Source organism: Mixophyes fleayi, chromosome 1 (genome assembly GCF_038048845.1).
Source record: "Mixophyes fleayi isolate aMixFle1 chromosome 1, aMixFle1.hap1, whole genome shotgun sequence".
Taxonomy (NCBI): domain Eukaryota; kingdom Metazoa; phylum Chordata; class Amphibia; order Anura; family Limnodynastidae; genus Mixophyes; species Mixophyes fleayi.
This window is the reverse complement of record NC_134402.1, coordinates 267,443,939-267,465,916: the sequence shown is the minus strand read 5'-3', so window position 1 is coordinate 267,465,916 and position 21,978 is coordinate 267,443,939. Positions and strand designations below refer to the sequence as shown.

Genomic DNA, 21,978 nt, shown 5'->3' with positions numbered 1-21,978 from the left:
TCCAAATTTTTGGTCTCCATTATATGTAGCACAAGATACTGCAGAATGTGTGAACTTGGTAATATTGCAGTACCAATGGACTTATACTGCTGGATTGGTTTTGCAAATTTGGTTATAATTATTATATATTTTTTTTTTTTTTTTAAATTTTTTATTTTTTTTTACTTTTTTTTTATTTTTTAAAAACTTGGGAATAATGGGGAAATAACTATGCCCTTAGAAGCACAGAGCACAGGACACAGCACCACTGGACTGAACAGGACACAGCACAGGACCCAGCAGCACCACTGACCTCAGAAGGACAGAGCACAGCACACAGCACCACTGGACTGATACTGCAGAACACAGCACAGAACTAAACAGCACAGCACAGAACTAAACAGCACAGCACGAGATCTACCAGGACAGAGGACCACCTAACACACCCTCCCTCTACCCTGATCAATGCCCGAGTGAAGATGGCGGCGACTAGCGGGGAATTTATAGGATCCGAGTATCGCGAGATCCGACAACGGGATTATGAGTCAGAGCCTCAGTTTCACATTTGAATTTGGCGCCAATACCCGGATCTGTCTCGGATCCGACTCGGATCCGCAACGTTCGGGTGGGCTCGGATTTCATAAATCAGAGTGCGCTCATCCCTAATATTAAGATAAAAGTGCAGTTGCTGCCACTTGTATCCATGTTGCTCCACCACTGGAATCGGCTAAATATATCTGGGCCTTATCAGCTTAAAAGGCAAAATGTGCCCAAAAAGTATATAAGCATCAGTGCAAACAGCTAAAAATCTAATTGTAAGGAAATTAAGTGGTTGTGATTTTATTACAACTCTCTATTCACCTGGGCAATGATCTGAGTGCTCATTTACAATGGTCAAATATAAGGACATGCTTATACTATACTTGTGCTTATTAGGTTATTGATATATCTTATGCAGACTAAGCACCTTGGGCCTCATTTAGAGTTTACCTAGCATACCTAGGTAAAGGGTGCAAATTTGCATCAAGACAAACCATGTTGTGGCGGAAGGGGTGCAAATACAATTGTTTTGCATGCATGAAAAATACTGCCTGCTTCTACATGTAGCACACACATACTTCTCCAGGTTCTCCCACTCACATGGTTTTACAAAGTTCCAACAACAATTTAGGAAGGAACTAGAATTAGTAAAAGAGGCTGTCCGTAGATCAAATGTTTAATTGAAAACAAGCTAAAACAAGCAAATAATCTACTCAGACAGCAAAGAATAGTAGACGGTGATAAAACATAGTGACAAATGGCCTTGCTGCTTTCCCCAACACAGTGCAATATGGTAGGATCTCTATTGCTTATTGTCTCTCCTGCCCAGAAGTCATGTCACTGGTGATTCTAGGAAACGCGTTTCACATCATAATTATTTATTTACAACATTTATTTATATAGCGCCGTAGAGCTTCACAATTGGGATTGTAACAAAGGTATGCTCTTTTTCAAGCCCAACACCTGTATGCAGACTGCTGAATGAATTAGGGGGGGGGGGGAGTGCACCTGATAAGCCTAGCTCCTTAACCCTTTTTATTACAAATATTGATACAATGGGAAGAATACTGTACTCAATGTACTCAAACATATATAGCTATCAGAGATAGATATATAAAGCAAGCCTTCATTAAAACCATGTACTTTGAGTGCATTAATGAGTATATCAGAGTATAATACATATATACTCATATATAAAATGTTTTTCTTTTTCTTATTTCTTTTAATAAATTACCCCTTTCCATACCCAAATACACTTGCTCTAAGTCTATACATAAGTTAACTGACTTTTTATTCTGTTTAACAGAAGAATGTCTCGTGTAGTAATGACACTTTTTATGTGGTATTAATTACAAAAACCTTGTATGTGCAGCCTACATATTGTAGGTGATATGGACGTGACAATATATAGACCACATAGGATGAATTCCATGTTATTATAGCCTTTTTTATAGTATTTTAAACCCTTACAAAGGCTGTGGGACACAATCTGCACATACTACATACCATACAAATGGACCATTATTTTTAATCTGTAATGGCTATTTGAGATTGGGTGCTTTTTATGTATAAATCTAGATATAATTGGAATAATAATTATAACATATTATCAGATAACAATATATGACAGTGATTTTAAAGCATATTATATATTTATGTTGTCTATTATATTCTGTAATTAAATAAATCATCCGTTTGTCCATATGTTATTTCCTAGCAGATTTTGATTGTAGAAGTTGGTGTCTATTAGCACTACCTCATTTTAGCTTTATGAGGGTCTTTATATTTGTATTGTATTTGTATTCCCTCACATCTAACTCTTTTAAATATATAATCTGCTATGTGTATGACATTTGTCCTGGGTTGTAAATTATGTCTAATGCAGGTGAATTGGGCTGTGGGTAAAGTTGTCAACCATTTACTATAGCGACCTTTACTCTACACAAATTCAGTATACACCCACCCAGCTCACTGCCCATATGAGTGGGGTTAAACTTCCAAGATTCTTACAGGAGTAAATGGACTGAAGAGGAGATTGCGGCCCTCATCTCTTCCTTTCCTAATAAGAAGGCCCTGGGGGTAGATGGTGTCCCGATTGTGGTATATAAGCAATAAGGAGAGTTCCTGGTTTCCAAATTGCTTGAGTCTTACTTCCAATTTCTGGAGGGTGGCTTACTCCCCCTTCTATGTCAGAAGCCATTATTATCCTTATACTTAAACAGGGCAAGGATGCTTTGTATCCGGATTCGTACCGCCCCATTTCCTTGATCACTACCGAGGCCAAAATTCTGGCGAAAATTGTATCCATTAGATGCAATAGGCTCATCCATGAGGTCATCTACCCAGACCTGACAGGATTTATGCCGGGCAAGTCCACGCTTACCAGTGTCTGGTGACTGTTTATGCAGATTCAGAGGACCCTGTCGGTGGAGGAGAGGGCAGTGGTTGTGTCCCTGGATGCGGCCAAGACCTTTGACTCGGTCGAGTGGGCTTATCTCTGGCAGGTGCTTGAAAAGTTTGGCGTTGGGCCCTGGTTTCTTAGCCTTGTCCAGCTGCTCTATTCTGCGCCAGCTGCCAGGATTAGTGTCAACGACTTTACCACCCTCCTGTTTGGTCTGGGTCGGGGAACTCGTCAGGGCTGTCCACTATCGCCAGTTTTGTTTGCCTAGGCGATTTGAACATTTGGCATATATTATTTGCTCCCATACCAACTTTAGACTTTAAGATGGGAAAAGATCACAGACCACATAGCATTGTATGCGGACGACATGCTGATCTTCCTGGAGGACCACGATAGGTCCTTGACTCTCCTTTTAGAGGTGATCGAGGGTTTCTGCATTTTCTCGAGCCTTAAGATCAATTGGAACAAATCATTGGCGTTTTCACTGGGTTGGCAGCCGCCGCCCAGGGTGGGCAATGTAAAATGACTGTCGATACTGTGGACCTTCAGGTTCATGTATTTAGGCATTTGCGTTACGGCCCAGGCGTCCGATTACATGGAACTTAATATTGACCCGATTACTGATTATCTTGAAAATAAATCCCATACCTGGCAGAAACCTCCTCTCACGGTTACTTGTAGGATTAACCTTATAAAAATGGTTGTACAGCTGAAATATCTATATCCCTTACAACACTCACACACACTCTATAAATTTACCGCTTTATGTGTTTCAAAAAATGAATAAGCATTTAATTTCGCTGGTCTGGGGGGTAAGCGAGCAAGGGTGCGCTTTAATACCTTATGCAGGACCAATACTTGGGAGGGTTGGCGCTCCCCAATGTTAGAATCTATTGTGCTCTGTGGCTCTTGTAGGACAATATCTGTTCTGTATGCATTATTTTTAACCCAGGTGTCCCTGGGGGGCCTAGACTTACGCAGAGGTCAATGGGAGGCTGATCTGGGTGTACTGACTGACGAGGAGTGGAGTATGGTGATAGGTGGTACCAGAGACGCTACTTCTAGTCCCCGTTTCCAGCAAATACACTTCTACATGGGTATTCTACATAGAGTATACATGACCCTAACCAGGCTGTGCAGGATGGGTCGGCATGATAGGCCTGAGTGCCATAGATGCAGGGTCGCCCCTGGCACTTTCTGCCATTTGTTATGGACGTGCTCTGTTGTCCAGCCTATTTGGGTCAATGTATGGGGCCACATCTCCTCCATGCCCCCTGTCTCCCCTCCACTGTGTCTTTAGATCTGCCTATTTGACATCACACTCGAGGAGAACCTATGCAACCCACTTTTTAAATATGTATTTACTCTGACTTCCCTTGTAAAGGTGGTTGTAGCTAGGAGCTGGATGGGTTCGGATCCCCTAATATCCTCCCTTGGCCCAATCTGGTGGCGGAAGTATAGAAGCACGAAAGCGTTATGTGCGAAAGCTGTAACGCCATGCATTATTACCACAAGGTTTGGCACCACTGGTACGAGTAACAATATGTTTTCCATCCTCATCAAGATGACCTGTTTGGGTTGGGAAGTCACTAATGGTGTATTTAGCTCCCAGCCCTGTGTAGCTAGCAACGTGTGCAGGATTGTTTTTGATATCCCAATTTGATGACAATTTGTAGAGCGACACAGATTACAATTTGATAGGTTGCAATGCTTTGGTACACCAGATATGTATTTTGCTTGATTTACTTGTCTCTAACTGTTGACACGATCTTGCTTTGTACTGGCACATTTGACACAATTAGACAGATGGGGTAATTAGTTAGGATGTATTTACTTGTTTGTTTGTTTTGCTTGTTGTGAAAATCTCAGTAAAAATACTTTATTTAAAAAAAAAAAAAGTTGTCACCCATGCAGTGTTGTGTGCACTGCCTGAATATAGCCAGATAGTCTCATCAGTACAGTGGATATTTTCAGAGAGACTGGAAAGGTTCATCCATGCACACTGTAGTTATATAACAGAAATATATGGCTGCATTTCATATTAATGCTAGTGCAGCCTTCATCCCTGGTGATACAAGATAAAAATATATTTAATTTATTAAATATTAAAGTGTATTAAATATTAAAATTAATATTTGTTAATAATTGTCTTTATGTATTTTCCTTATGTATTAAAAGTGGCCCTGTGGATCTGAAACTTTAGTTACACCTGGAACCCTGGATACATGGGTCACTGGCAACCACCATACTGGGGAAAGATGGGGCTCATATAACTAAAATTTCACAGAGTCAAAAAGGAAATGAAGAATAAGGAAAATGTGTATACAGTCTGCGAAAGTTTGAAACGCTAAGGCCTGATTCATTAAGGAAAGTAAGCTCAAAAAGGAGTAAATGTTCTCCAAGACTAAACATGTTACAAAGCAAGGGGTGCAAATTAGTTTATTATTTTTGCATAAGTTAAATACTGGCTGTTTTTTCATCTAGCACATAAATACTTCATACTTTTATTTTTGCACTGAAATTTAAAGTTGATTTAGGTCATGCCCTGTCCCAACTATAAATCTGTCCCCACGTTTTAAATTTACCTCCCCCTCCAATGCAACATGGTTTTACTCAGGAACAGATTTACTCCCTTTTTATGCTTTGCTGTCCTTAATAACTCAGGCTCTTATAGTTCAGATGTCATTATTTATCTCCCTATTCTATATTAGGAAAATAAAATTGCTTTATAATACCAAAGTAGGGCAAATACTTGATTAATTAGCAGAAGAAAATGTAGAAGTTAATTCATAATAATCACAAAAAGAAAAAAATCTAACTACTGACTACTAAGTTACATATGGCATGAAGTACTAAGGCTCTAAGGAAAGCCTTAGTAAAGTTGTTATTCCCTGAGCCTCCTCCCTTCCCCCTTTAAACTTCCTACTGTTTTATATATTGCTGTATACTAGATAGCAGACTAGGATGTATGTTAAATTAATACTTAACTGGAATTTTAAGCAAGGTTAAACCACTGTGAATGACTTAATTATATTTTTTTAAGCACAATTTGACAAACACATATGTCAGATTAATTTAACTGATCAATGCTGTAGGTACCTTGATTGAAGTGACAGTGCTATTAAAGTAATTTTATTGTTTTCCAATAAGCATTGTCTAAGTGATTTGTGTTTCCAAAGCACAAAGTAACTTATTTAGCAAATGCAAAATTTAGCAGTTCAATACATAATTATAATACAGTACAGCCGATACCAAATAAATACATACATACCGCCGCGCCCTTCGCTGCGCTCACTGGTACCATCTTAAAGTACTTCACTCCAGAATACTGTGGTCAGAAAAATGACTGAAGCCAGTGCCAGCACAGCTATATTATATACACTCAGTGTTACAGAGATAACAATGCAGATGACGTGGTTTGCTTCTATAGGTCCAGGCTTCAGGAGGGTCCAGTGTAAACAGGTCATAGGCTAGTTCAAACAACCCCCTTCCACGGGTGAGGGTCAACATTCCAGATGATTCTCCTGCCCAGAAACCAGTTTAAGCTAGTCTATTAGCAATTCACAGTCAGTAACAGTTTAAACATTTATTCCCTAAAATCGCTAACTAGAGTATGCAATATGCGATCTCTTCGGCGAATGAACCGGACAACTGCTGATGAATAGGGGATTAAAATGATACTAAACATGACATGTTTCCTATAACCTGAACCTTAAATATCACTAAAGTGTACATATAACCTTAAAATATATATATAACTATAAACTAAATACCATCTGCTCATAAAACATTGTGGAATGCAACCATTATTATATGAAATATATAAATAACTAAATATGAGAGTGCGAGTGTGTGTGTGCGTATTTTACCGCGTGATCGCGCCATGCCACGTGTTACGTGACATACTGATCGCAATCACACGGTAAAACAATATTAACTAATATACTTTCGTTCATCCAATTATACGACTTCGACAGTGCCTATACCAGTGTTGGCTAACCTGTGACACTCCAGGTGTTGAGAAACTACAAGTCCCAGCATGCTTTGCCAATATATAGCAGCTTATTACTGGAAGGGTATGCTGGGACTTGTAGTTTCACAACACCTGGATTGTCACAGGTTAGCCAACACTGGCCTATACCATACCTCACAAAAACCTGGTTCATGTAAATATAGCTTGTACGGTATTACCTGCAACCACTGTACACAACTAATGCATACTTGCCTACTTCGGGCAAGTTTTTTCCGAAAGAGGGGCGTGGCGGGAGGGCGGCAGGGGGCGGGGAGCGGCCAAACACGTCATTTTGGCCCCACCCCACAACGGAAATGTCGTTTTATGTCATGTAGACCAAGGGTAAATTCCAGACAGGAAAATTTAAAAATCACTACTACATATTAAAACCTCTATTAATATAGTGAATAAAAAGTAGCCATGTTGAAGAACCATAGTAATATATTTTGTTTCCTAATGGTCCTTTCCTGTAAGTACTGTTAAATATGTAGTTCTGTCATCTACTGAAGCAAGACAAACAGACTCAACCCTTCTCGCGTTTACAACCTTTTCTTTTCATGATTTATTTGACTGATGAGCTGTTGACCTTAACTTTTGAACTTCCCCTTGTAATCCAGTAACAACAAGGTTACCTTAGCTTTTCCTTGATTGAAAAGTCTTTTAGAGCACATAAGCTTCTTAAAGCAGAAGCGGTTGGTTAAATGTCACAGTGCTCAGCATTGTGATCTTATTATCACTATTTTAAAAAGCACTCAAACTATTATTCCATATCCTTATAGTTGTTAGTAGATGGGTGCAGAGGACAAGCATTAAAGTAATTTATCACACGATTATCTTACCTCTTGAATTAAACACTTCACCTTAGTCTCTCTTTTGCACTACTAATTAATATTAAAATGGGGGGCAATCTAGTAAATTAGTAAAGGAGATTTAATGAAGGCCAAGCAATGGGTAACAGGCAGTCTATCCATTTCTCGACAGTGGAAGTGAAACTGTTCGATCTATTTTTATATGTGTGGTTCATTACACTTACAACAGTTTAGATGTGTTTCTGTTTATTTTAAATATAATTATACCAATGGAGAAAAAGCATAAAAACAACAAAGTATAGAAATCACATTGTACAAATCACAGACTTAAACATTCATGGAACATAATGCAAGGGATAATACAAACTAGACTGAGTAGGTCACAGAACATCTGTACTTACTTTGCCTTACAGCCTATGATGATTGTTATTGTGATGATTGAGACCCATATTTAATACTTTCTGGAAGACACCTGTAGTAAGTCAACACATAACAAGAGTGTTTTTCAAGTAATGACATCTGCACCTTTTACCAATCTTTCCCTGGGACTGAAACTGAGTCATCTGTCCTGAACAATGCAAGGAGATGAAAGGTCCACTATTTAGCACACTTTTATGTTTATGGGCCTGATTCAGGGTGAGACGATTGTGTAACGTATCTATGCATTTTCTCACATTGCGCATGCTCAGAAAGTGAATGTACGGAACTGCACTTATTCAGACCTGTGACTTTTTGGCATTTCTGACTCCTTGCGTCTAAATAGGCTTGATGGGGCAGGGAAAGGGTGTTCTAATGTAGGAAATGTACAGTATGGGCGTGTTAAGCTATTGCATTTGGACTCAGACAGAAAGGGGCGCATGGAGGATTTTTTTTTGGGGGGGGGGTTTCCTCCGCCCCCGAAAAAAAATAATTCCTAGAGACCTGCCACGCATGCGCGGCAGCTCCGTTTTGGCTGCACTGTAGTATACAGCAGCCGCGGCGCTGTCAAAGAAGCGTCTGCGGCGGTGCTGCATACAATACAGCACCGCCGTGGACGCTTATTAGACAGCGCCGCGGCTGCTGTATACTACAGTGCCGATATGTAGGGCACTTTTTAGCGGAGGGGTGGGGGTTTCTGGTGACCCAGAAACCCCCCCTGTAAGCGCCACTGACAGGGACTTAGTTGCAGATGTGATTTAAAAAAGAGGTTTTACTTGCGGGTAGTCAGATGCAGGTGTAAGTAATGGATGATGATGATGATGATGACGGCCACCCAAACTAGTGGACTGCTTGTAATTCGAGGTTTACTACTGTTATCTATAATGATTTTACCAACGACTGAAGTTCCGATCAGTCGGCTGATTCATGTGTACACACTATAAATGTTTTAAACAATATTTGCACGATATAGCGTCCGGGCTGCAATTTATGTCTGTCATAACATTTTCTCAATAGATTGTGACTTTGTACACACTCAACCGATATATGGCCTCCCAGCTGCAATATGTTCTATAAATTTCAATAAAGGGCTGCACCTCAGCGCAAAAATTTCCCACAAACAAGGATTCCGGAAAAGGAAATACGACTTTGCCATTCATTCTATAGCACGTTTACTAGAGTTTATTTCAATATAATGGCCTCACTTGATCAACAGTAAGCACAGACCTGGAGGGAAAGAAAAAGAAAGAATCGGACTTGTTGGACCAAAGGATGGTTCTAGCCGAGAGACTCTTTTTCACATATTCACCTGCTACAGGAGATAAGGCCCAACAACCCAGATGACTTTCCTGAGGGTGAATGACCCCACATTCCAGGAGCTGCTCCAGCTTGTCACCCCGCTCATCCAAAAGGAGGACTCCCATTTAAGGAGACCCATATCTGGTTACTACCCTGAGATTTTTGGCTACAGGAAGGACACTGGCTGATCTCAAACACAGAAGAGCAATTTCACCTCAAACTCTGGGTTTGATCATACCTGACACCAGTGAGGCCATTGTACAAGTTTGCGTGGATAATATATGAAGTTTGTAAAAGAAAGGAGTTGGGGTTGGACTACTTCTCTCCCCACAGTGCACATTCCCAGTGCTAGCAAATGTCCCATCACATCTTTTGAAGTGCATATACTGTTAAGATTTTTAACCCATTCTTTATGCGTATTGATGTGATCTATCGCACCCCCTGAACCACACCAACCACTTCTCTGCATTTCTCCCTCACTTCTTATCTTCTGACATCCCCACCATTATCATGGGTGATTTTAACATTCCTATTGCTAATCCACGTTTCAATGCTGCTTCAAAACTACTTTATCTCACCTCCTCACTTGGCCTCTCCCAGTGGATTGAATCCTCTACTCATCGGGGTGGCCACTGTCTTGATTTTGTTTTCTCTAGACTATGCACTTAATTGTCATCTAAATGTACATAAATATTTTACGCATTAACAATATTGTATGTTTTATTTACTGTGCCACCTACCGGTATGTTGTCTTTTTCTATAACTTCAGGTGAGGTACTACTGTCCATCTCCATGTTGCAGGTAGACTGTCTTGTTATTTCTTCCTCACAAGTGAAGCGCAGGAGGTCAAAATACCACAACTTGGGCACATAAATAGCCTCAGCCACTACCCCTGATTTTTAGTTCTTAATGCTAATACAATAATACAGAATTGAAGGGATGGACACATGTTCGATCAGTTAAATAAATGAAAGTTTAACAAGAATATGTACTTTCACATGTTAACAATCCATGTTGTAAACACTTGCATACAGGAACACATAAATGATGAGCATATAAAACAGGTTTATTATTGCCTCGCCATTAAAAGAACACTATTCCCATTTTCTTGCTGTTTTGACACAGCACCACGTCGAAGATATAGAGACAACATCATAAATTTAAAAGCACACGCCCAGAAAGGCGTTGCTATTGGAGGAACTATAGTCAGAATGTCAGATAATTGGTTGTGAGTTCAAACACACTGCAGGATTGGAACAACGTTGTTCCAATGGCGAATGAGATTTTCAAGTCCGTTTGATTTCATGTTCTTTGGAACGACAATTGGTCATCATTTCAGTGCATACACTAATGCAATATTGGACAGAATGGTCATTTATTGTCTGATTGACCCAATAATTGGCTGAAAACACTGCAGTGTCTACCTACCCTAAATCCTTAGCTCTGTATTGTGAGTTTATGAGCTTTATTACATCTAGTCTGTTTATTATTTGCCCTCTTTGCTCAGACCCAACATAGTGGTGTGATAGCATAGCCAGCTAATCACTATCCATACACGTTAGGTAGTGTTGCTGTCTCGTAATTGTGCTTTTTCATTGCTACCTATATTCATCACTATTCTGCATTATAAAATTATTCATTTAGCCAAATTTTATTTAATTATAGTAAATGTTAAGATTTAATCACATAATCTGGTAAACTAATGTGTTTTGTTACCCAAAAACACAAACATTTTGTAGATACTTTGTGATCTCTACAGTACTATTTATTCCATAAAGTGTTGCAATGTTTCATCTAAGAAATTAAGGTGACTGTATTATATTGGTTAATACTGTTTTCCATCTTTAATTCACCTAGGATAGATATATAGTAATGGCATACAATGGACAAAACCCTTTTATTCTGCCAATATGGTGGTATTACATACCTCCCAACTGTTCCTGTATAGGAACTGTCCTGATTCTGGGATGTTTGTCGTAACTGCTGGGAATATTGCGAGATGTGTTCCGCTCACCTTTGCTCTGAACAGTAGTAGTGAGTAGATTTGGTTCATACTTGCGGCAGTACAATTGTGTTTTCGGGGGAGGGAAGTAAGTTGGCTCTGATCTATTGATTCAGAGGTGCTGGTCATGGGACATGGCTATGCCTTTGCTGGGTGTTCACGCCCCTGGCCCGATCCACAAAATGTTAGGAGGGATGGTATTATTTACTGCTATTTAAGTAGCCATCTACAAGAATTTACACACCATTGTACTCCCGTCACTCTTTACCTGCTAATCTCAGTATTACATGCTTTCTTTGTGAACCTTATATATAAAAAAGTGTTACTTTGTCCACCCTGCACAATATGCCTTTGGCCAGTTTAAAAAGAGAATACAGGAGTTTTGAAATATGTAGCTCAGTCAACCCCTAGATTAATATTTAAAGAAAAGATTTTTGCGAGGGATCCTTTTTGTTCAGTGACTTTACTTCGGGTGTATTGTATGAGTAGGACATTTGTAAAAACAGAAGAAAAGTTGCAGCAGCAAAATATATATTGATATGGAAAGCAACACATTGCATGCCTTTATCCTCGAAGGGCTTGTTGAAACCTATATGGTTTTAATCAGCCTTAGATGAATGAAAACCATATGAAAACCTGATAGTAGATAAAACTGCAATAAATGCTATTCTAACTTACAGCTTTCAGTACACATGAAAGGGGCATATTCAATTGACGGCGGGATCGCTGAAAATCCCGCGCTCCAAAAATATTACCGTTATTACGGTAATCCTGCGCGGGAAAACCGTTAATACGGTAATTTACCCGCTGGATTTCAGCTCGCAGATCAAGGAGCTGCAAGCTGACATCCAGCGAGATATTACCGTATTAACGGTAATATTTTTGGAGTGCGGGATTTTCGGCGATCCCGCCGTCAACTGAATATGCCCCAAATAGTTCATAGCCATCATTACAGCTCGTATATAGATGTTTTCACCTACTACACTCTTCACTAAAACAGAATATTATTTTGGTTACTGCTGGGTGAAGCCTGATAAAGTGGGCCCCATTTCCTCCATTGCCCACTGTACTGCAGCTTCTGTCTGAGGCTGTAATATACATTTGTGGATAAACATATTGGTACTCTTGCAGTTTTTCTAATAATTCACTATTTCTTCCAGTAGATTGTTGAAATTAATTATAATTTTTGGTATCCACATATGTTTTTCTTTGGTTTGCAGTGGAATAAAACACAAAAAGCATAAACAACTAGGTCCTTGTTTAATCCACACACAAATCCTTAAATGGGACGAACAAAACTATTTCCACCTTTTAGAAGTCATTAGAAATAATTAGATGGTGATTATCCTTCACTTTGAAACTGAACTCACCTGTGCTTAGTAGCAGGTGCCTGCAATATAAATATCAGTCATTAAATCCAATTTGTAAAGCGCTACGGAATTTCCTGGCGCTATATAAATAAATGATGATGATGAGCTTGAAAAGAGAAAAGGACTCATTCTCTTGTTTTATCACTGTATGTGCTGCAATGAGCGTGGTGAAAAGGAAGCCAGAGAATTGTCTGAGGGGGTCAGACAGAAAATTATAGCAAGGTACGACAGCTTCAACTCACACCGTCTGTTGCCAACTCAATGAAAGGGAGTCATATGGTAGGACCACTGCTAAGAGTAAGACATAAGAAAACCTGCCGGAAGTTTGACAAAACACACCTGCACAAGCCAAATTACGTCTGGAAGAATGTTCTGCAGAGAGATGAGACCAAGTTAGAGCTCTTTTGTAAAGCACATCATCCCTATGTTTACACATAGAAAAATTAAACTTTCAAAGAAAAGAACACAACCCCTAAAATCAAACATGGAGGAGGTTCAATGATGTTTCTGTGTTTCAGTGCTGCATCTAGGATTAAACGTGTGCATGGTAATATGAAGTCTGGAGATTACCAGTCCATTTTGTAGTGCAATATTGAACCGAGTGCCAGAAAGCTGGTTCTCCGTCAAAAGTATTGGGTCTTCCAGCAGGAGAATGATCCCAATACGCACGTCAGAAAGGACTCGGGAATGGTTCAAGATAAGTTGCTAGACTGTTCCTATGTGTCCAGCAATGAGTCCAGACCTAAACCACATAGAACATCCGTGTAAAGATCTGAAAACAACAGCTGGGAGAAAGCACCTTCAAATCTGGGAGAACTGCAACAGTTTACATAAGACAAGAGGACCAAACTGCCAGTAGAGAGGTGCAGGAAGCTCATCCATGGCTATAGGAAGCTGTTGATTGAAGTTATGGTTACCAAAGTCTGTGCTACCAAATATTAAGCCTAGGGTGCCAATCATTTTGTCAATGCCATTTCTTTTCATTTTCTGATTTAAAGGCATATACAGTTTTTAATTCAGAATCAAAAGCAAAGGATCTGTATATTAACGGTTAAGAATTGTGGAGAGCAAATACTTTTGTTAATTTCAACTTATCCTTAGAGGAAATTGTGAGTTATTTGAAAAACATTCAAGAGTGCTGATATATTTAGTTTGACTGCATATTGAGCAAAAGAAGCTATAGTGCACACAGACTTCCTGATTTGCACAGACAGAAATGTTTCCTGTCTACAGAAAGTAACCCATTTGTACAGAAGAGAGAGAGGCCTTTTTTCGTCCTAGGGTAAAAGGCCTACATGTTGTCTGGAAACTCAACATGACAGTATAAATATTCCAGCCCTATGATGCCTATAGGATAGTGATAGGACAAAGACATGGAACCTCCAGGGACAGATCTCTGTCCACCAGGTCCCACTCCTCCAGTAGTGGTCAGACCCATAGGGTCCAGTGGTGCTCTCTGTGAAAATAAAGGGAAGTGTCATGGCACCACTGCAATCACATTCAGATAGGTTCGTATCTTGGGCTCCATGTTTTGTTGAGGCCCATTAGCAATTGCAACAGCTGCAACCCTGTTCCTATGCCACCTATGTTTACGAAATTGTATTGGAATATTTGTGTTCACTATCAAAAGCTGTGATGAAATGCAATAAGAGTTTGTTACAACATTTGCAGTCACATTGAATCATCCCAAGCATCCTTTCATTGGCTTCTTACATCAGAAAATAGCCATATTTATTAATTTTGTGGCTGGGCTATATGGAAATTTAGTAAACTGCTGGGGGAGGACTTTCACAATAGAAAGTTGCAGTATTTACTGTTAAACAGACTGCTTAGTGTTTCGTGTATCTAGATGAGAGTAGAATCGATCATTCCAGCTCATATACAGCTGCTCATGACAAACTAATTTACCTGTATACATCTTATTAAGCTGCAATGCCATCACTGTAACACTATAATGAAGGTAATTACGCTAACTTTATTATTTTATTTTAGGTATTTGGGGATCAGACACAAGGTGCGGTCTTTCTTCATGAATTCCCTCTTATAAGAAGAGAAAGTCACCAGGATGATATTCTAGCTGATCAAATGAACAATCATAAGATTGAAGACCCGGTAGGACTGTTTTCTATATGAACATGCAATTTGTATTTAAGGGGTTGTATCACTGTTTTGAAAGGGGGAACAAAAATGCACTACACAGTGCAAGACTGTCTACCTGGTTAAAACAAGAGCGCTGCTTTTGCAGTATGATTCATAACTCAAAAGTTAGCACATGTGTAAAGTACTTAAACAAACAAACAAACAAACCCCTTATATATTGGGGAGTTACCTTCCCCGTTCTCCCCCTATAATGCCTTTGTAATAATGAACTAACCTGTTGCGCATAGAAGGAAGATGATCAATGTCAAGATTTCTGATATATTGGGGCTCATCATGGACATTTTCAAAATCCTCCTGTCTCCTGCTCTGCTACTTTGAGTTTGTTCAATTGTGGAGTGTAAATATAATTGACAGTAGAAATTGCCTAAGGAAAGGTGTATTTTTTATATAATTTGGAACCAATTTCCCAGACATTTAATGCTAATTTACCTTTCCCTTTATGCACATTGTATATAATACAATCCCTCCCCCTTCCCAGGGTAGGCACCTGCTATACCTTCAGTCTTCAGCAGATAGTAATACAGAAAGCACCTATCAGGTGCTTGCCAAGAGATAATTGTGGAAATCATGTTTGATGTTAGAGTGTTGCCCTACACGGGTTGTTCTTCAGGTACAGTATAGGCTATCAGTATGATGATATATTCAAAGGACTATAATTCATTTTTTCAATATGTACCACCTGTGGGCAGTTGAGATTAGTTATAGATACAGTGGTTCAATGGGATGCCTAGCTGCCACAGGAAGTATATAAAGTAGAAATTTAATTTAGGTAATAAAACCATTTAAATAATATAGGTTAGTAGAACAGAAATGGCTGCTTATTTCTTACTTGATTACAACTTGTTGAGGTTGTACATTCTTGGTGCTTTACATAAAATGATTCCCTGATTTTTGCATTGCTATTTTATTCTGATTTGTATTATTATTATGACTGTTCAGTACTTTGTATCTCCTTGATGTTTGAGAATGTGCCTGGCACCTTCATTCTCCTACTGTATGTGTATAGCTGAATGCCTGAATCTATATTTGAGCAACCATGAAATCGCAAAATTAGAGCTCTGCATACGTCATATGATTAGTGTCAGTGGTTGAAGTGGGCATTTAGAAGTGGTGGTATGAAAAATGTAATGGGAGTATAAGTGGATGGAATTTGATAGTTTTACAATGAAGGCAGTAGGAGAAGTGGCGTTATGGCATAAGACTGTATACACCCCCACTTCAACCACTTGAATTAACAGGATACGTAATCGAGAAAGAAAAATTGATACCCTTTTTTTTACAATTTAAGATTAGGCTGAAAATGTTTGACTATATAACATACTTGTTTTTTGGTTATGGACCATTGATGGGGTCCTCAATTCTTGTGCTGAAGCTTGTCATTGTTTTGTTCAACAATTCAATTAAAAGGGTAACATGTGATGTCTGTATCTTCATACAATTCCTATAATATGTTGGCATATATTTTATACATAACTGAATTGCTCTCCTATTAAAACTGTGGAAGAGAGCCATAAACATCTAAATAATTTATTTAATCTGTTGCCAAATATCTGTCATCTAATGTAGTAGGAACAAGATGAATTGCATTGAAAGTTTAAGAAAACATATAACACATTGTTGAATATACTCAAAGGCTATATTGCATTTTTTATTCATTATGTAACATATTGTGAATAAATATGCTAAGTTTGACTTGTGCACTAGGTTGTTAAGGTACTGAAGAAATATGACATTTTCTGTCCATTGTACCTGAATTTTTCTTTGTGGTAGAGTACCATGTTTTATTTAGTGTACATGAGATATATATATATATATATATATATATATATATATATATATATATACTCTTCAGTGCTTTATGATGGCTACTATGATGTGGCGTTATAACATTATATTTTAAATATATTAGAGCGCAGCATGGTGGTGATCAACAAAAATGTCGCTGAGACCTATAGTTAAGCCTAGTATTGAATCCAGTTTTAATTGTACTAACGTGGATTCAATACTAGGCTTAACTATAGGTCTCAGTGCTGTTTTTATATCTTATTGATCACTTCCATTTGACCCACGGGTTTATTACAGCAGCGGGATCTGTATTTATTCTTAGTATATTTTATTTCATTTAATATATTTGTATACTAGTGATTCAGCGCCAAATTTATTTTGTTTGTCTGATCAACAAAAATGTATTTACTATACACAAAATGTACTTTGTGGTGCTTTGTCCTGTTAATATGAAATAGTCTTTGTCAAACTCAGTTAGCAAAATTGTATGGGCTGCTCTTATATGATATATACAAGATAGTATGTGATTTTCTGTTATAATAAATATATCCACTTCGCGGTATTTGTCATAGTCATCGAAAGAAAATGTGGCTGAAAGAAAGTATAATATTTGGACAGTGAAGAAAAGGGCAATAGAGGTGGAAAAGGGCAATAGAGATGGAACAAAAGAGAGTAAATTAAGAAACCAAGATATCAATAATTAAGCAGAAATAAATCACAATATGGATATATATATATATATATATATATATATATATATATATATATATATATATATAAATATATCTAATATATATAAGCCTAGTGGTGTGTGTTAGTCTGTGTGTGGAAAAAAAAAACAAGCTGCAGCGCCACCTGCTGGGCGGAGTTATACACTGACCTACTAAATTCTTAGCATTATCTGATATTATAAAAGTAAAAGCCTAGCGGTGTGTGTGTGTGTGTAAAAAACTATTTTCTCAGAAAGGGCTCATCCAATTGACCTGAAATTTGGTATACTGACATTATTTGACAAAAAAATTAGAATAGTAAAGTCAGTTAACTTCCATCATCCCCCCTTCCCCCCGTGGGAGGGGTAGTAAAGGCTAAATTTACGAGTTGAGGGGTCAAACTCATTTTCGTGAGGTAATTTTACCTCATTAACACACATTAAAAAGGCCGCTTGCGTCGGGAAGTAACACTCTTCCCCTGAGGTGGCCTGGGCTAGGCCCATATGCATGACAAGAACCTTTTTAAGACCTTAAGCAGCTTGATTTGACTAGAATGCATGAGTATCATGCACGGGTTAACTTGTGTGTGCATATATATATATATATATATGAGAGAGATTCACCACACTATATATAACAAGTAAATTGAATAACTTTGTCTACAGCTGATAAAAATATTTCTACATTTTCTGCACTCATTCAAAATATCTGTTGCTTGACCGTAATTAATGATGTGCCGCTGAAGTCACTAAGTGTTATGTCTGTAGGTGCCATGAGCAGTCTGTGTCCCAGATGTAGCTTTTGTGCAGTGTTGGAATGTATTCCGTGTGAATTTGATATGGACTACAGAATGTTACAAGTGAAGACATCACATAAATTAACCAGCAGCTTTCTGGAAGTGTGCATGCGTGTCATTCTCTTGAATCCTCCACAACACTCTCCCTGGGAAGAGTGACTGTGAGAAATTCTTTGGGAGTTTAGCCGCTCATTGGCGTGTGCTCACTTGAAATAGCTATCTGCCTTTTAAGGAATGCAACCTATAGTCATTCTCAACTCTACTTTAGAAGCTGCAAGTCAGTCATATGTTAAGAGATGTATATCAAGCCATTTTCACAAATCTCACAGCCAAAGCCTGTTTTTCTGAAGATTATGAATTTAACAGTGTGCGACAATCTTTCTTAAGAGATTCTAAAAATATAAAATTTAGCAGAAATAATTTTAGCCTTCAACATTTAGGTGTTTTTTTTTGTTTTTTGTTCTTTCAAAAAAACAAGAATAATGATCAGTTAGTAGAAGTATATAACAGAGATACATTTTCATTTACAAGGTTCTTAATTACATGCACATTGTAATGAAGATAAAATTAAATAGTTACGTTTATGTGATGTATTTAAATATCTGATTAAAAAATGCTTTTTGTGATGTTATGTATTTACTAGGGTATATATAAAATGTGAAAGTATTGCATTTGGCTTCAGTATGAATATTTAATCTCTAAACATTACCAAAAGCTTTATATATTCTCTTAATATCTAGCCTTCCACTCACTCATCTACTCCTGCTGTAATCCTTCCTAATTGCCGTTGTGAGAATGATGTTCCTGTGTTGCTACTCTATATCCACCATACAACTATGTAAATACCTTCCCTGGCTCCCCATAATCTCCAGAATCCAGTTCAATCTACTTACCCTCACCTTCAAAGTCTCATCTAATACATCTCTGACCTCACCATGAGGTAATATCCATCTTAGATCTGCCTCTGACCTCAGTCTCACCTCCTCCTTGATAAAGACCTCTCACATCTGCCTCAAAAACTTCTCCTGTGCTGCTCCCCAATTATGGAACTCCCTACCCTACCTGACCAGGCTCTCCCTCAACCTTCAATCTTTCAAATGCTCTCCCAAAACCCATCTTTTCACTATAGCCTGTCCTGCCCACACCTGATACTACCATCCGGGTGTAGCTACAGTCCCAATCTCCATCATCTCTTATTGTTTTTAGACTGTAAGCTCTCACAAGCAGGACTTCTTTATCCCATGCCTCTCACATCTGCACCTTCTTTACCAACCAATGTACTTGTTCTGTGTTTATATATGATTTGGGTTTTTGAAGCATATCGAATTCACCTTCAGATACTCTGATCTCCATGTCTGTTGTGATCTATATGCAGGTAGAAAGGAGAGCCTATAGAAATATGCATGCTGGTCACGCCCACTGGCAGCGTGGTGTGGAAACCCCATCTACCAATCCTGCGTTTGTCCCTGAGGTCAGATGCCAATTGGACAGCCCTGTATAAAGGTGTTAGATGTTGTTATAATTAAGAATTGCTAGAATTTAGTTTTCTTTTTTGTTTATCTGCTTTATTACTTAAGGCTACTTACAATGTCTATTTTATACATTTTCAATAAATAAAAGAATAAAATAATTAATAGAATAAAATTAAATAGAATAAAAATAATAAAATAGGTTGTGATAGTGCAACAGTAACATTGATTTTGCAAAAGACCAGCGAGAAACATGCTGCTTTGGAGGACACACATTGATAAATAGTCAATTAGAAAGAAATTGTTCAAGTGTTTTGTAACATTCCAAAATGTGCATGGAAATCTATCTGTACACAGATATTAAAAATGATTTGTTCCTCATTTCATGGCCACTTTATTTCTTCAGTACTTTATGAGCAAATTAGAGTGCCTATTAGAATAATTTAAATTTCTTAGATACTTTAAAAAAATATTTAAATAATTAGTAAATGAGAAATTTTTTGGTACTGTACATGGTTCATGTTAACTTCTGTAAGTCTGTAATATCTGTGTTCAGGAGCCACTTGTCTTCGTATAATGATCAGTGTTCCGTGCACGCTACTTATAACCATATACCTAGCTTTATTAAAACTTTGCTAAAGTGCAGTATGAGCACAGCAACGGTTGTCATGTGCTTTGATATGTAGTTTGTAAACCGTGGCCAAACCACACATCGAAGTGCAACCACAAAGTCTCCATTTCTCACATGGACTGCATTAAAATTGGCAATGGGAAAATATAGTGATCCCTCTTGTAGAAATACAAATAGCAACATGCACATAGGCATCAGTGCATCCTAAATAAAGAATAATAAGGCCCCCTTTCCTAACAAAATAAATATGATTGCTCCCATTCCTAAAGTAATAAATGATTGTTCCTGATTCTACTGAAATTAATAGGATTGGCCAAATCATAAAAATAAAGCCATCAAATAAAAATGGCACCTGTAAATTATAATTTGTTTTACTTACCTGACATCTTCATCTTTCCATGGTCCAATGTACAGTCATGGCCAAAGGTTTTGAGAATGACACAAATATTATTTTTCACAAAGTTTGCTGCCTCAGTTTTTATGATGGCAATTTGCATATACTCCAGAATGTCATGAAGAGTGATCAGATGAATTGCAATTCATTTCAAAGTCCCTCTTTGCCAGGACAATGAACATTATACCAAAAAAGACATTTCCACTGCATTTCACCCCTGCCACAAAAGGACCAGCTGACATCAGGTCAGTGATTCTCTTGTTAACACAGGTGAGAGTGTTGATGAGGACAAGGCTTGAGATCACTCTATCATGCTGATTGAGTTAGAATAACAGACTGGAAGCTTTATAAGGAGGATGGTGCTTGAAATCATTGTTGTTCCTCTGTTAATCATGGTTAACTGCAAGAAAACACGTGCAGTCATGACTTTCTTGGACTGTACTAATATTAGGGGTGTTTAATGAGTAATGCAGGATGTTTGAAAATGTACCAAGTAGAAGGGTTGCTGTAAAATGTTTTACATTGTGTGGATCCCTGCATTACTCATTAAACCCCCCTAATAATAGTACTGTCCGAGAAAGTCACATGACTTTCTGTGTGCCGGCTTCTGTATTGATCGCGATTTTGCAAAGTCCTCTTTTCAAAGCTTCGCTGTTCCCATCCGATTGTCTTTGGCGCCTTCTACCTTATCAAGTCGGGTAAGTCCTTGTCGGTGTAGTGGTAGTCACGTTACTACCACCGCAGTAGGCTGGCTGGGAGGAAATGTAATGTAAGTTGTAATATCAATTGTTTTTGCAGTAAACTATATTCACTCAATGAGAATGTGTTGTCAGAGAGAATGCTATTGCCTTCCTCCAAAAAATTGAACAAGATAGGCCTGATTCATCTTTGAAAGCAATGTGAATGCAAACTTGCATTTAAATAAAAAAATAAAAATGCATGGAACTTGTACGCACATACAGCCGTATACAAATTCGGATCTCAGGATATGTTTCCATTTGCATATGGAATAAGTACGCACTGGCTACATGTTACTTGCCGTATGTAGACAGAGCAGACTGCAGGCTACCACATGCATATGTGCAACATAAAGTCCAATAAAATTAATTTACAACTGTTAATACTATAATCATTAATAAAAATGATTTTTTTTTTAAAGAAAATTATTTGTTTTTTAAAATTAGATACATAATTCAGTATGTTC

General features: G+C 38.1%; 1 protein-coding gene across 2 annotated transcripts in view; it reads left to right on the top strand.

Moving 5' to 3' along the window:
- Window positions 1-21,978, top strand: part of ADAMTSL1 (ADAMTS like 1) — a 784,967-nt gene that overhangs the window by 178,549 nt on the left and 584,440 nt on the right. The window contains exon 2 of one of the 2 annotated variants that reach the window (XM_075210866.1): window positions 14,822-14,941. In XM_075210866.1, the coding sequence (XP_075066967.1) occupies window positions 14,822-14,941 (120 nt within the window). Of the gene's footprint in view, window positions 1-14,821; window positions 14,942-21,978 lie in introns of those variants that run through there. The other variant, XM_075210846.1, reaches the window with a different exon arrangement.